Raw genomic sequence first — 12,238 nt, 5'->3', positions numbered from 1 at the left:
ATAAACACATGCAGTATATCGGAAGTGCCAGTTTTCATTCTGGAGAATGCTGGGACAACGCTAAGGTGGTCGGCAGAGATTACCTCTTATTTTTCCTCCATAGCCTCAGGGCCAGCTAGGATGTGCCGATGTGGGATTGTAGTCAGAGCCTCACTTATATAAATAGCTGTGCATTGAAATAATATTTGCTTAAAAGCCACATGAATACACATCATCTCAACTCACTGGCACCCATTCACTCTGAAGCAACAAAATGAGTAAAATGACAGTGTTTGTGAGCAGAGAGCTTTCTGATAAGATCATCTTTTAGTAGTTGTCTGTAATTTTGCTAGCGTGAACAACACACTCAGTTTTGTTGTCCTCTGCAGCAGGTCGAATTGATGAAGGCTCGGATATAGAGTCAGAACCAGATCTGCCCCTGAAAAGGAAGCAGAGGCGAAGTCGGACGACCTTCACAGCCGAGCAGCTGGGAGAGCTGGAAAAGGCTTTCGAGAGGACACATTACCCGGACATTTACACCAGAGAGGAACTAGCCCAGAGAACCAAGCTCACCGAGGCCAGAGTGCAGGTAGGACGCTCCGCAGCAATGCTCCCTGCAATACACATGGTTTGGATGTGATGCAAGTTGCATCAAGAGTCATTGCCGCCATTATTCTGTAAAATAAAGGCTCCTGTATGCAGGTTATTAGGGATGTCAAAGGTTTGTAAGACTGATGATCTTAGTTTGTAGATGGGAAGTAGATGCTATTTCACAATGAGAGCTCAGTCGGAGTTCAGCTTAGAGGTCTATAGAGCTCTGATATGTCACTAGCACCGTTGGACTGAGGTCCTCTGATTGATGATGCGTGTAACAATGCGACCGCTCATTTTAAAGAGCGCTCGAGAACAGCACAGTAGGCCCCTACCTGTCAGCTGTGTCCTAGTGGACGCCCATGAAGACAGAAACCTGATCATGTGGCCTACATGGCACTTCTTCTGTTAACGTGCATTTGAATAGAAAATGATGGCTCTAAATCACTGCTTATTTTCGTTTATTCCAAATAAAATCATTTGTTTGCTCGAAACAAACACAAATATTGTAGTATTGTGGGTACTGGCTCAACTCGACTCTGGTCCTGACAGATCCCCATGTGGATATTTGAAACAATGAGGAGGGAAAATACAGTAGAGTTATGGCAGCAGCTGTTGGGAGCAGAGGGAGGGGGATAAAAAGACCGAGAGCACATTCCTGGTGGATTTCTCACTTCAGCTTTTGGCCGAGATCTTTTCTTCCCACCACTTGCAAGCCCACCATCGCTTCTCGTAAATTTGCAGTATACTTAGAGCATCCCACACTCACTCATGGAAATGCCTCTTCACCAGTAACATTTATCAGTAAAAAAAAATGCTATGGGGCTTGTATGTGTATGGTAAATTATAGGGCAATCCTGTAAAACCAATCTGTGTTTGTTGTTCAGATTTGTGATAAGGTAAATTCTCTATACAGCTGTGAAAAAAAATTAAGAGGCAATTTCAAAATTATTTTCAGTTTTTCTGAATTTACTGTTTGTAGGTAAATGTATTTAGGTAAAATAATCATTTTCTGTTTCATACTGTGAACTACATTTACATTTATACAGAAGCATGTGGCAGAAGATTTGATCCAAAGTGACTTACATTGTATTGTACTATTTGTTTCCGACTTTGTGCAATCCCCTGGGATCGAACCCATGACCTTGGCGTTGCTAGCGCCATGCTCTAACCACTGAGCCACAGGAAAGCTACTTACAATATTTCTTCCAAATTTCAAATAAAAATATTGTTTCTATTTGCATTTATTTGCAGAAAACGAAAACTGGAGAAACAGGTCAAAATAACAGAAAAGATGCTCTGTATTTTTCAGACCTCAAATACTGCAAAGAAAACAAGTTCAAATTCACTTCTAGTCAATACACCAATAATATTTGTACATGTATTTAGGATAAGTTCAAAAATTATTTTTTATGTGATAACCTCACGTGATCAATTTTTATAACAGTTTCATGTGTCTTGTCATGCTGTCAGTCTTTCACGTTGCTGTTGGATGACTTTGTCACTCCTGAGGTTTGATTTTGTTGAAATTCAACAGACAATGGACTGGAATGACCACAATACATCTAGAAATGCTGATTAAATGAAAATGTGGACTTGACTTTTTCAGAAGTTGTATTTCAGATGATATCATCTTATGATTGAAAGACAGCTGTCTCAGTTTCTTTAAAAGAAGCGGAAGGTCTTTTGTTTTGATGTTTTGCAAGTATTTTCAGTTTTTTTATAACAACTTATACATTTTGTTGGAAAACATCAAACGATGCTGGTGCTCAAAATTTTGAAGATAAATGTAAAACTTTAAGCAATGGCTCCATTTAGAAATAGTTGGCTCACAGTGGCATTGTGAAACGCTTTTTAGTAAAGAAAAGTTCTCTCTTATTGCCGGTGTCAGAGACCCTGCTGACTCTTCTGCCATGTCAGTGATTTGGCCCCTGAGCTGTACGCGGCCCCATGGGACATTTGGCCCTTTTGTGTGTTTATGGCAACAGATGCTAATTAGACAAGTGAATAAACATTACTGAAAAGTGACATCAGTTCTTTTGCCGGACATGCACATGTCAGGACTGAATTATTATTTGAAAAAATGAAGATTTAATAACATGTAAATTAAAAAAAAAATCCTGCCAAACATTTCGGATTGGACAGAGAACAGATTTCAAAGATCATACGAAATTAAGTCATAGTAAAAGTCATTTGAGACCGCCACAACCTCAATGTCTTGGCTCGAGGACTTACATTTTGTTTTCTCAGCGCTGTCACAGCCCAGCAGTTGGTTGTTGAGAGGCCGAGCAGATGAGCATTTGCGTGTGTGTCAGCTCTTTGGCTGGAGATGGCTCAGATGGAGATGCCAGGGCTCTGGGATCATTGCTTTTTCGGAGGGGAAGGTGTTTGACCCTGTTGGCTTTTGGCACACCCCGCGGCCCCAGTGTCAACCCACTTGAATGCAGCTGCACCGACACAGTATCCAGATGTCTGAAAGAGAGAGAGGGAAGTCGGAAGTGGATCAGTGAGGATGTCAAAGGCATTTTTTCACATTTATATTTGTGGTGCTTTACTAAGATCTGTGATCTGTCTTTATTGAGCAAGTCACTGTGTGGTTATTTTTAACCACAGACACTTCACTCTTGCTTCCACTGTTTTACTGCCGTCTGTGACACTTCACGGGAAGTGATCCATATCTGAGTAAGCACAGGGTTAAGTGGTTCCAGGTCTTACAGCACTGCTGCTGTGTTTCTGGTTCACTGCGCTTTGTAAGACTATAGGAAGACATGACCCTAAGATGAATTAATGATGATTTGCCGTGAATTTCTTAAGCAGTGGCAGTTATGTCACCGAGTTAGTGGTGATGTGCTAAAATATCATGTTTGATGGTGTGACCACATGAAATGAAAGAGTAAGATTGATGCGAGAGCATTCAGTATCAACTTCTAACCCATATTCTGTGGGATATGCTCTCCATAATCATTAAAAAAACTCCATTTATCTATTTCTCAAATTTCTGTCATTATTCAATCACCTTCTTGTCATTTCAAACCTGTATGACTTTCTTTTTCCTGCAGAGCACAAAAGAAGATACTTTGAAGAATGTTGTTAAACGGTACCCATTCACTTGTATTGGTTTTGTGTTCCTACAATAGAAGTTAATGGGTGCCAGCGCTCTTCATATATCTTCTTTTGCGTTCTACAGAAGAAAGAAAGTCATACAGGTTTGACATAATAGGCTAAGTAAATGTTGACAAAAAAGATCATTTCTGGGTGAGCTATACCTTAAAGTCTCCAAAGACAACGTTACGAACAAAACGTTTTATTTCTGGGTAGACTATGTGTCTTTTTGTATCATGAAAAATGAAATGAAATACTGAAATAAATATAATACTATGACCTAAGTTTAACATACATTTTTATTCTTATGTAAACAATTGTCATCCCCTAAACATGACCATCTGAAACCTGATTTATTTTATGCTGAGCAGTTCTGCTGTCAGATATTGAGTAACCAAGGACTGTTAGTCCTCCACATGTTCCTCACAAGGAGACGTGAAGATGTCTCCACTTCCCCTCTCTAATCTAGCACTCTTTGATCCAATCTGGAAACAAGACTTCCAGGCCACAAGTGTCGGCCCACAGTTGACTGTTGTAAGTCGTATCACATGCGAACGGTCCCGGCAAAATCTGGAGCCAATAATTCTGCGCTAGCTTGCACACCTGTCCTACTATAAAATAAGAGCTTTCAATAAACAGGGTAAAATAAATATATGAGATTGTGTGTTTTATATTTATGGATACACATACGTGCGATTTTTGAAACAAAGAAGAGAGTGTGTGTGTGTGTGTTATCTTTACCATAAACATCTGGGTGCACTAAAAGTTGAATTTTGCAGATGTTCCTGCAGGGAGGCCCTGTTTCACAAGGTCTGGCCACAGTGTTACCTTCAGCGCCCTCATCTTTCCTGACCCCATCCCGTGCCACTGCCCATCCACGGTCCCTGTCCAGCAACCCTCTGCACAGGGCTGGCGATGTTGGCCTTTTTTACGCCTCTCAACCACTGTTATGTTCTACTTTTTTGCTGTGAAATTCAATCACATCCAGGTTTTACCGCTCGTCTTCCTCACCAACGACCCTGTGCATGGCAATGGAAATTCAAGAAAGACGTATGACTGTCACGATCAGAGATACAGATGGGGAGAGGAACTGATAGGGTGGCCGGATGATTGATATCGGATGAGCACGCGAGATTCCGTCTCAGCTCGAATCTCTCAAGTGGGATTGTCAAATCATGACACAGTCCACAATCAGATTTGTCTTACATTTACCACTTTCCTTCTGTCTTTCTCTCTCCCTGTATTGGGCATCACTGGGAGATTGAAAGCATATTGAATTTTTTGACTTCCATTCCCTCCAAACCGAACGCAATCAGACAACAGCTCAAAGATATCTCCTCTCTTAAATGTTTTGCCTAGTGGCTCCATTCAAATTATTCAAACTCTTTTGGAAATACGAAACGAGTCGGCCATCTCGGCCGGGCAGTATGCTTTGTGTCTTCTCTCCAGCTGGGAATGAGAAGAGTGGGGAATTAAAAAGAACAGCAGAGAGAAAATCCATGCTCAAGGTGCCTTTGCCATCGAGTCCCAGAATGGAGCATTCAGGAGCCCCTGGTCACAGCAAGCCTCTTATGGGGATCCATTGAGTGGGGCGGCAAACACTAGCCTCTAACACTGAGATATGCGCCTTCTAATGCCTCGTGTGTGTCTACTTCTCGCTAATACCAGAAGCCACCCTAACCTAAGACACGTGAAGTAATGGGGCTTGTGTCAGCTCGACTTGGGGTTTGTGTGAAGGGTCAATGATACGTTGCGATATTGTCAGAAGAGAAGCTAATGGTGTGACACCACAATGTGAACTTTTGGTTTAATAACACATATTAATTAATAAAAAAAATCTAGGAAAGTAAAAAAAGACGTATAAAAGACGTTAACAACACTGGTACAGAAGCACGTCCGGTTTCAGTTTTTTAACGCTACACAAACCTTGGAGCAACATACAACCAACAAAACATTTATAACTAAAACGTTAAACAAACATCTTTAAAACCTAATTATATATGTGAAGTAAAATAAATAAAACTGAAACAGGAAGTGATTCACTGTCATCCTATGGTCTATAGACCACTGAGCAAGATGTAAACACTGGTCCAGAAGCACCTACGGTTTCATTTCTTTTATTTTTAAATCTTCCATATATCATTAAATCTTAAAGGTATTTGTTTAACATTTTAATTCGGTTTGAAATGTTCTGGTGGTTGTATTTTGTTTAAATGTTTGTGTAAAAAAACCTCAAACGGGTAGTTCTTCTGGACCAGCGTTGGATTAGCGTTGCTTACATTTTCCGAAGTGGTCTATAGAAATATTTTTCAAGTATTCTTTCAAACGTTTTAGGAAAAACAAATAGTAATGAGTGAGATTAACTGGCATAACAATGTAGAGCATTAAAATTGTGGAGGGCACAGTTTTTGGAAAATGTTGTATTTCTTTGTTTGAGCTCATGTTGAGATCTGCAGTACTTTTGATAGCAAACCTTTTTCCTTGGCACATCTGAGCACAATTTGTGATATGAGGTTCTGTTGAGATCACCCTTAGAACAAATCTGAAAGTCTGTATGGGGAAACATTCATGATTATTTGAACTTCCAAGAGAAAAATCAGAAGCAGACGACTTTTTCAGAAATCTCAGTTCGCTGCGATAAAGTAATTCTATGATTTTGGATTTCTGTGATCTGTGAGATTTGTGGTCATATTGGGTGTTTATGGTATGCGTATGCAAGTAGAAAATTGCCGCTAATCATGTGCACAGCAGGAATTAGTCTCCTGGTGTGTTAATAAGGATAATTATACAGGTCTTAAAGGTGTTTCCTAATCTTTATTAGACCGATGGGAATGGTGTTTAAGGAATCTCATAATTGTTGCGTTGGTTCCATGGGTGGAACTGTTTTCATCAATTTGGGAATTACCATTTCAATTAATTAAATATTTTTGACTTAAAAGTTTAATAAATCACGGCACTACCATTTGGACAGCCTATTTTAGAGAGAAACAATTGACTGTAATGCATTTATCAAAATATTTTGACTGGTCTCTGTCACCCATTTAAACGATACTACATAAATATGCTTGAGAATTTATGTTGAATGACACTTTTTATCTTTAATTCAGCTCCTCTTGTATACAAAGGTTAAAGGGGAGCCTGGGAGGATAAAGAGGGAAAGAGCGTGTACTCATACAGTATGTCTAGCCCCTTGATCAATGCCCTGGCTGAAAGCCTCATTCTCGAGGAGCTGTTTAAAAAGGGACGCCCTCTCTTTGTGCTCTGATTCATTGAAGGACCATTGTCAGCCTCTTTCACTTCCACTCACAATGGTGGAGACCATTTGAAAAACAACAGTAGATTAACTGCACTGCCAGTGTATTAAAGTCTGAAGAATGGCCCCTCTGAGGCATAGATCAATGTCATTCAGTCCTTTGCATACACAGGGCCAGCGCCTCGGCCCCTGAGAGGTGCAGGTTATTGGCCATGCTCTCCCTTTCAGCCAGTCACATTAGAATAAAACTTTGAAAACGTGTCTTAATGTGACAGGCGCTTTGCTTCTTTTTTGCAAAATACATTACAATAAATTAAAAGGGTTATCAATTGGAAAAAATCTCTAATATATTAAATAGGAACATTCCTTAAAAAATAGAAAATGCTTCCTCTCTTAGTTTTTAATCTTTTTTAATCATGTTTTTCCAAAAATAATTGTATAATCTTTTTAAACATTTTGTGAATTCTTTCAAAAATAAATAAAATGCTTAAATCTAAAAATTTTGTATTTCTATCTTCTTTATAATCTTTTCAAATACTTTTTATAATCTGTCTAAACATTTTATGAATTCTTTAAAAAATAAATAGAATACTAAAAACTGCTTAATCTTCATTTTTTCTTTTGTATTTTTATAATCTTTTTAAAAATCTTTTTTATAATCTTTCTAAACATTTTTATCAATTCCAGGTTTGGTTCAGCAATCGACGGGCCAGGTGGCGTAAACAAGCAGGAGCGAATCAACTGGCAGCGTTTAACCACTTATTACCTGGAGGATTCCCACCCACAGGCATGCCCACTTTACAAACATACCAGCTTCAAGAGTCCACCTACCCATCGACAACATTACCACAAGGTAAGTTAACCAGTAATGTCATCACTCTCCTGTTTTATTTATGAAGATTTCTAATCAGCTCCAATAAATGACACAACAACATGACCGATTTAAAGCTCCCATGATGCCTACAAGAGACATTTAGTAATGCAATTAAATGTGTTGTTCATGCCAGATGTTAGCGGCACATTGCATCGTCCACAGCCCTTGCCCCCCTCCACCATGCATCAGGGCGGGCTCACCAGCGACAGCAGCTCCGCCTACGGCCTCTCGTCCAACCGCCACGGTTTCTCTAGCTACACCGATACCTTCATGAGCCAATCAGCATCCAGCAATCACATGAACCCAGTGAGCAATGGGCTATCTCCACAGGTCAGTAAGGGTCACTGGCCTCAGTGCTTAAAAGCTCTTCTCTATAGCCAGATGTCAAGTAGTCTTTCAAGTGGAATTACGAGATCTCTCTGAAGATAAAGCTGCATATTATTTGTTCGCTACTGTGTACGTTTGGTGATTAGATGTGTCTCATGTGTACTGAGCAGACAGGAGAAATTGACTTCTTCCCTTGTGTTGGTGAAGTGTTCGTAAGATAATGCGTTGTAATTAATAGTCCTTTGTTTCATCCACGCTCCTAATTAAAATAATGATTTAATACTTTGATTCAGAGAAAATAGCAGCTTGAGTTTAAAGCAATAGAGGGTAGCCTAAAGAGAATAAAGGCTTTTTGAAGACATAGTAGTGAAGAGTCTTGTGTGTCAATGAGAAAGGAGAAAGTAATCGCACCAAACTATTAGATCTGTATGTTTTCTAGAGTTAAATAGACATAAGTCATTCAGTTCAATAAGTATGAAATGCCATATTTTCAGCTATTGTTAATTTAACTTTAAGACACATTTCTTTTCTTTTATTATTTTAAATTATGTAGACAGGTTTCATTTATGTGTTTCTAGGAGGGATGTCTCATATGTGTATGACAAGATTGTTAATACACCGTTCCTTGCCTGCTATTGAGCAATGAAAGCAAAAAAAAACTCCGCTCAGGGATGATTCCTAAATGCTAAATAGAAAAATGACTGCCATTGACTCACATCATTGGTAAAGAGTCAATTACAAGCAATTATTCACCAACAGTGGGCAGTTCTGCCCACCACAACCAAGAAGATCTGACTAACAGGCAGAAAATAAGATTGAAATGGTGCGTAAGGAGTTGAAAATGAAATTCAATACTGCATTTGTCCACAATTACCCTCTTGTTCACACGTTTTATGGCTACTTTCTCCCCCCTCACCAAATATTTCTCAAAGCAGATTGGGAACTGGTATTACTCTCTTTCTCGTTTTTTTTTTCAAAGAGAGGAAAGAATTAGGGATTTGATGACAAAAAAGAGATTTTCTCTTGTAGTGCAGAGTTGGGGATAACACAAGCGTTTCTCAGCATGTTTGATTGTTAATCGTAGTGGAGGGGCTTTAAGTACTAATGCTCTCGCTGCAAACCTGCATAAATAACATAGAACATGGTTGTCGTTTATTGGGTTAAAGTGTCTTTTCATATCCTGCTATAAAAAAGGGTCAAATGTACAATAACAACTTTTTCTTGTTTTATATTATTGTGTACGTTTACATTTTCAGTTTATTTCAATTGCATATACATATATATGCTGAGTATTTTGCTTGCAATTTACAGTAAAAATGTATGAACCAAAAATTAAAAACGATGATTTTATAGAAATTATAGTTAAAATAAATTTCTTTAGCGGCAATAATTATTTTTGGTGGGTTTTGTATTTCACACAAAAATAAAGATGGTTCATCCGACCCCTCCTGATCCCCCTAACCTCTCCTCCCCAGTCCATCCTCACTCTGCCGGTTCCACATGTCACATGTGGCTATTCCATCAGGCCCTTATTGTAGGAAAAATTAATGTTCTCTTTGACAGGAGTATCATAGTTCAACCCCAGCATCACACTGTGCCTCAATGTCCATGAAAGGGCCGCCAGTGCTCCGCAAGGCAACCCCCCTCCATTCTTCTCAGCTACAGGCAGCCCACATGGCAGACCTTACAAGCTTGTTTTTGTAAATCATGATTTTCTCCATCATTTGTCTAATCTACTCGCTTTCTTTTACTTATAATCGCCCCCTCTGGTAATTTATTTCAGCACATGAATTTAATCTTCAATGAAGACAATTCATTCAAATGAATGCAAATGTTCTGTGCGTGCTAAATTATTCTGTATGGATATGTAGAATTTAATTCATTTATCGCTTATATAAACATCTGTGTGGTGCAGAGTTTCTTTAACAATGTAGTAGCAGAACGGTTTCATTTCTATTTATTTTTTCCTATTGCTCCGATATTAGAGGGCTGTGCGGCAGAATGCACAGAGAGCTATTGTTTGGTTTATTTGCTCGGGAAAACCCATCAGCCATTTTGAAAAGCTTTATAGCCTAAAGTTGTTAGTGTAAAAGCTCACTCTTATTTGTCTCGACAAAAACTCCTTTGACACTGTTTTTAATAGATTTTTTGTATTTTTGTGACACATCTAACTGACAGTTTTAGAATAATCCTTTCTTAGGATTTTCTGTATGAAACATTTGCGTTCACTTTAATTTCCTTCAGAACTTTTATTTTTAGCCTTTTAATATTTAGTATCAACCCAGCTTTTGATTTTCTCATGCCTGTGTAAACCACTGTTAGTCTGTTAGTTAGAAATGGGCAAAAATAAATGAATATGCTTTATATTTCTAAAATTTACTAAAAAGAATATTTCTATTATATATATATATATATATATATATATATTAAAACTTGCTTACTAGAAAAAGAAAGTATAAAAACTTAAAAAGGTAAATTACAAAAATATTACTTATTTATATATTTAGTAAAAAATATTACTAAATATTTGTTTAGTTTTAACTAAGATTTAACAACTGGACACGACTGGAATATCCTTTTTTGTTTGTTATTTTAAAATGTACCCCATGCTCACTTTTTTGTTACATTGTGCTAAAAAACTACTATGATTTCCTTCTTTATAAATTGGGACTAATATTTTATCTGTTATTTAGACGTATGACATAAAAAGTATACTTTATATTATAAATGACCCTGCTGTATTTAGTTGAGAAAAATATGAGCAGCATTTTCATGGCATGACATCTAGTATGCTGATATTCAGATTTTTAAAAACATTCATTGTGTCGATGGACTGCTTTACGGCCATTACCGAGAGTAGAAAGACCTGTGGGTTTTAGTGAATCTGCTGCAATGGCAGCTCGCCAGAATGAAATCCAACCCTGCTGGGTTCACAACACCAACAGGTGCACACCCTCAAAAGCAGAGCGCTTTTTCACTGCACCTCTGGAAAACACATTAAACTGCACCGCAGCTCAGTGAGTATAAAAATTACACAATGCCAGACCTAATCTCCATTAAACCCACTTTTGGACCGGGTCAGAGCCATGAAGGGATTTCTATGGCCTTGACTGCATGTCTTTTCTATGTCTCATCTTCTGGTGGACATTGAGACCGGTCCAAACACTGGACATGTAGAAAGAATGGAGGGGGGTAATAAAGCTGTAGGCTGCTACAATCACTCCTGCTTGTGCAGCAGATGCTTTGTGTCTGACATGTGCAGTTTTGTTGTTAGTTGTCGTAACCAGAGAGGAAAACAATCCACAGCCGTTTTTAATGAACAGGTTTTACTGAAACCAACTATTCAGTAGAATCAATCAAGCTTTTTGTTTTGGGCCCCTTAGCAACAACACCAGGCCTGAAGGCACTGGAGTCAGCTATAGGGAAAAATAACTAAGTGTGCCAGTATTAATGAGCATTACATCAATTCTCTCTGCAGTATTATTGCATTAGTCTGTGTCAGGTAACAACTGGGGCACAGTATTGCCCACATATTGTTAACAATATTAACCAATTATTAACTTGACATGTTATTTTAGTCATTTATCTTTATTCTTTTAGACAGAAAATGATTTTTATGACAATAAATGGGAGTCTTTCTAAATATAAAATGACTGAAATTTTATTAGTACATTAATATGATGTTGTTGTTATTACACTAGTCCACTGATTTTGAGATATTTTAATTTTATACATGAAATTATTTAAAAATTAAATTAATTTAAGTGATTGTTTTCAAATTTCATATGAATATCATTACATTTTTTGTTTTTTATATTCAACTGCTTTTCCTGAAATTAATATTTAAAAAACACAATATTATTAAAAACATTTTTTATAATATAATAAATATATATTATTTGTTGTTTTTTATAATAAAATAAAGAATTCATTTTATATTTACATTACATTATTCAATTATATTCATAATTTAATATTTAAAACATACATTTTTATATTTAAATTAGTATTTAAAACAAAAACGAAATAACGTAATAGACCGTACTTGTACAACTTAAGAACATACTTGTACAAACACAACCATAAACTTGTTACAGAGGTGAAAAGGAAAA

The 12,238-nt window shown here is 37.5% G+C and overlaps 1 protein-coding gene and 1 long non-coding RNA gene across 6 annotated transcripts in view; one reads left to right on the top strand and one right to left on the bottom strand.

Annotated features, from left to right (window-relative positions):
- LOC130571970 (uncharacterized) overlaps positions 1-12,238 on the bottom strand; it is a 72,977-nt gene that overhangs the window by 24,948 nt on the left and 35,791 nt on the right. For all 3 annotated transcript variants that reach the window (XR_008965145.1, XR_008965144.1, XR_008965146.1), the window contains exon 2: positions 2,806-3,042. This is a non-coding gene — a long non-coding RNA (uncharacterized LOC130571970). The remainder of the gene's footprint in view (positions 1-2,805; positions 3,043-12,238) is intronic.
- Positions 1-12,238, top strand: part of pax7b (paired box 7b) — a 44,359-nt gene that overhangs the window by 17,952 nt on the left and 14,169 nt on the right. For all 3 annotated transcript variants that reach the window (XM_057363328.1, XM_057363327.1, XM_057363329.1), the window contains exons 5-7: positions 369-568; positions 7,613-7,778; positions 7,933-8,129. In XM_057363328.1, the coding sequence (XP_057219311.1) occupies positions 369-568; positions 7,613-7,778; positions 7,933-8,129 (563 nt within the window). The remainder of the gene's footprint in view (positions 1-368; positions 569-7,612; positions 7,779-7,932; positions 8,130-12,238) is intronic.

The sequence above is a fragment of the Triplophysa rosa genome, linkage group LG21 (genome assembly GCF_024868665.1).
Source record: "Triplophysa rosa linkage group LG21, Trosa_1v2, whole genome shotgun sequence".
In the NCBI taxonomy this organism is placed as follows: Eukaryota; Metazoa; Chordata; class Actinopteri; order Cypriniformes; family Nemacheilidae; genus Triplophysa; species Triplophysa rosa.
The sequence above is the reverse complement of the archived record's forward strand: the minus strand, read 5'-3'. Positions and strand labels throughout refer to the sequence as shown.